The sequence below is a fragment of the Eutrema salsugineum genome, unplaced genomic scaffold (genome assembly GCF_000478725.1).
Source record: "Eutrema salsugineum unplaced genomic scaffold, Eutsalg1_0 scaffold_8, whole genome shotgun sequence".
Taxonomy (NCBI): Eukaryota; Viridiplantae; Streptophyta; class Magnoliopsida; order Brassicales; family Brassicaceae; genus Eutrema; species Eutrema salsugineum.
The window spans coordinates 3,798,937-3,802,336 of record NW_006256414.1 but is presented as its reverse complement, the minus strand read 5'-3'; the positions used below and the strand labels follow the sequence as shown (position 1 = coordinate 3,802,336).

Sequence of the window (3,400 nt, the reverse complement as noted above, 5' to 3'; positions counted from 1 at the left end):
GTGATTAGAATGGCCCACCAGGTCACCAAAGTCAACAACCACAATTTTCTTTACAAATAAAAAAAGCGAATTATGGAATTAAATCGAAGTTTCATACACTCTAAATATTATTATGGAATTCAAAGCAAGAAGATATCAAAAGTCTATCTTGTTTTCTTGTGGACCAAATGAAAGCCTATCTTCAACTATTCTCATCCTCTCTATCTTCAATTATTCTTTGCATCTTTTCTCATCCTCTCTGGTTTGCACATATCAGTAGATTTCAAAAATACTGTAAATGGGGAATTGCGTCTCGCTCTCGCTATCGTCTGATCAATCGATGAATAAAGTCTGTCAATGGCTAGATGTCAAAGGAGGTTATGTTCACAATCTTGAGAAGAATCTTGCAACTCTCGAGACAGCCATGGAAGAGCTCAAGGCTAAGCGGGATGATTTATCAAGAAAGGTCACAAGAGAGGAAGATAGAGGTCGCCAAAGGCTTTCCGAGTTCAAGGTATGGCTTACTAGAGTTGAGACTTTTGAAAACAGAGTCAACGAGCTTCTTAGTGCTAGAGGTATTCAACTTCAAAGGTTGTGTCTTTGTGGGTTTTGCTCTAATAGTTTAATTTCGAGCTATTGTTATGGGAAAAGTGTTTTCTTGACGTTGAAGGAAGTTGAGAAACTCAAAAGTAGGGTTTTCCAAGTGGTTGTTGAGGAAGCTCAAACATTAGAGGTGGAGGAAAGACAACTTCAACCGATAATCGTTGGTCAAAAGGAGATGCTGGAAAAGGCATGGAATAATCTCATGGAAGATGGAGTTGGAATCATGGGTATGCACGGTATGGGTGGAGTAGGGAAAACAACGCTTCTCGCACAACTCAACAACAAGTTTAGTGGCCTAAGGTGTGGATTCGATTATGTGATTTGGGTTGTGGTGTCTAAAGAGTTACAAGTAGAGAAGATTCAAGATGAAATTGCTCGGAAAGTCAATCGTGTTGGAGAGGAGTGGAACCAAAAATCCAAAAGCCAAAAGGCTGATGTTATATACAATTTCTTAAGGAAAAAGAGATTCATCTTGTTTTTAGATGACATATGGGAAAAGGTGGATTTAGTTGAGACTGGAATCCCATTTCCAACAACACAAAACCGATGTAAAGTGGTGTTCACCACTCGTTCCCTGGCTGTTTGTGCATACATGGGGGTTGAAAATCCAATGGAAGTCAAATGTTTGGCGGAAAATGACGCATTTGATTTGTTCCAAAGAAAGGTTGGCAAAATAACACTAGGAATCGATCCAGAGATCCCTGAACTTGCAAGAAAAGTTGCTAAAAAATGTTGTGGCCTACCATTAGCAATCAATGTCGTAGCTGAGACCATGTCATGCAAGAGGACGGTTCAAGAATGGCGTTGTGCGATAGATGTTTTGACTTCATATGCTATTGAGTTTTCCGGTATGACAGATAAGGTCCTTCCGTTTTTGAAGTATAGCTATGATAATGTTGAGGAAGAGCAACTCAAGTTGTGTTTGCTATATTGCGCTTTGTTTCCCGAGGATGATAGCATTCCTAAAGAAAAATTGATTAGCTTATGGATATGCGAAGGGATTATAGATGGAGATGAAAGTATAGAAAGAGCTGAGAACAAGGGTTATGAGATAATTGGTAGTCTTGTTCGTGCATCACTGTTAATGGAGGTTAAATGGTATGGAACAACGAATGTGTGTATGCATGATGTCGTTCGTGAAATGGCCTTATGGATTGCAACTGATATGGGAACACAAAAAGAGGCTTACATTGTAAGTGCATGTGCTGGTTTAACTGAAATGCCAAAGGTTGAGAACTGGAACGTTGTAAGAAGGATGTCATTGATAAAGAATAAGATTCACAATCTTGATGGCAGTCCTGAATGTCTCGAACTCACAACCTTGCTACTACAAGAAGCGAATTTGACAAACATCTCCAGTGAGTTCTTCAAGTCCATGCCAAGACTAGTTGTTTTGGATCTATCTTACAATGGAAGTGTCTTTGGATTGCCAGATGGAATATCACAACTAGTTTCTTTGCAACTTCTCAATTTGTCATATACAAGTATACGTCATTTGCCTTTGGGTGTGAAAAAGTTGAAAAAACTCACTCACTTGGATTTGGAGGAAACAACTAAGCTTTCAAGTATCACTGGGATATTATCAAGTCTGCATAAGTTGAAGATACTGAATTTATCTCGTGCTGGTTTTTCATTGGATTGCGACGTACTGGAGGAATTGGAAACCTTGGAACATTTGGAAATTTTGACTATAGACATCGATCATCTTCCAGGTTTGGAGAAATTTTTGAGCTCTCATAGGTTAACGTGTTGTACACGAGACCTAACGATCAGGTGTACGCATGTGGAATCATCTGGAATATCACTTCCAGTAACTATGAACAAGCTTCGTGAAATGAACATTATATGGTGCAGTATCTCTGAGATAAAAATCAAAAGCAATACGGTTTCTCCATTACATAATCCGAGAAACACATGCTTCTTGAGCCTCTCCAAAGTGATTATAATGGATTGCAAACGCTTGAAGGAACTAACGTTTCTGATGTTCGCTCCAAATCTTAGAACTCTCTCCGTAGGATCAGCAAATCAACTCGAAGATATAATAAACAAAGAGAAAAGTTGCCAAGGTGAAAATTCAGGGATGGTTCCTTTTCGAAAGCTGGTATCTCTTACGTTGTGTGATCTACCGATGCTGAAGAGTATCTATTGGAGTCCTCTACCTTTTCCATGTCTCAAAAGAATCGATGTAATCAGATGTCCAAATCTGAATAAGCTTCCACTCGATTCCCAAAGTGGCACAAATGGACTCGTCATAAGATACACTGTGAAAGAATGGATTGAATGTGTGGAATGGGAAGACGAAGCTACCAAAACCCGCTTCTTACTTTCATGCCTACATGTCTAAAACTTCTCCTCTTTTCTTATCTGATTTTGTAGAAATCTATTTTCAGTTTTTTAGCTGCTTCCATCTTTAATGCCTCTCTGTGTGAGAGTTCTAAGTAACATTTGATATTTGTTGTAATGTAGTTTTGTAAGCGTTTGACAATTTTGATCTATATAAATAGTTACAGAAGCAGAGGGACCCATTGGTCTGAAGAAAGAAAAAGTGGAGCTCTAGTTTCGAACATCAAACTGTTTATATTAATTCAACTAATCAAAATATTGAGAATCTGAGACGAAACACATTCATGTTCCTTTGCAGACTGGGGAAAAGAAAAGACTTATTTCATGTGGGACTTTTCATTGGGATTGTGGTGGGTCTGCGCATAAGAGTAAACTGCAGAAAGGAACAAAGGTTGCAGTACTAAGAGGATGGAACAATCCTATAGGCAGAAAATGTATAGATGAATTCAAATCTCAGGTTAGTGTTCTAATTTTA

The 3,400-nt window shown here is 38.5% G+C and overlaps 1 protein-coding gene across 1 annotated transcript; it reads left to right on the top strand.

The window, feature by feature from the left end:
* The first annotated feature begins 211 nt into the window (after positions 1 to 211).
* LOC18010038 (putative disease resistance protein At1g63350) lies at positions 212 to 3,091 on the top strand. Its single transcript, XM_006392056.2, has one exon. The coding sequence runs from the start codon at positions 278 to 280 to the stop codon at positions 2,924 to 2,926; it is 2,649 nt and encodes an 882-aa protein (XP_006392118.1). The 5' UTR covers positions 212 to 277; the 3' UTR covers positions 2,927 to 3,091.
* The last annotated feature ends 309 nt before the right edge of the window (positions 3,092 to 3,400 follow it).

Coding starts and splice junctions, on each gene's coding strand:
- LOC18010038 (XM_006392056.2), top strand. CDS start 278: ATGGGGAATTGCGTCTCGCTCTCGCTATCGTCTGATCAATCGATGAAT.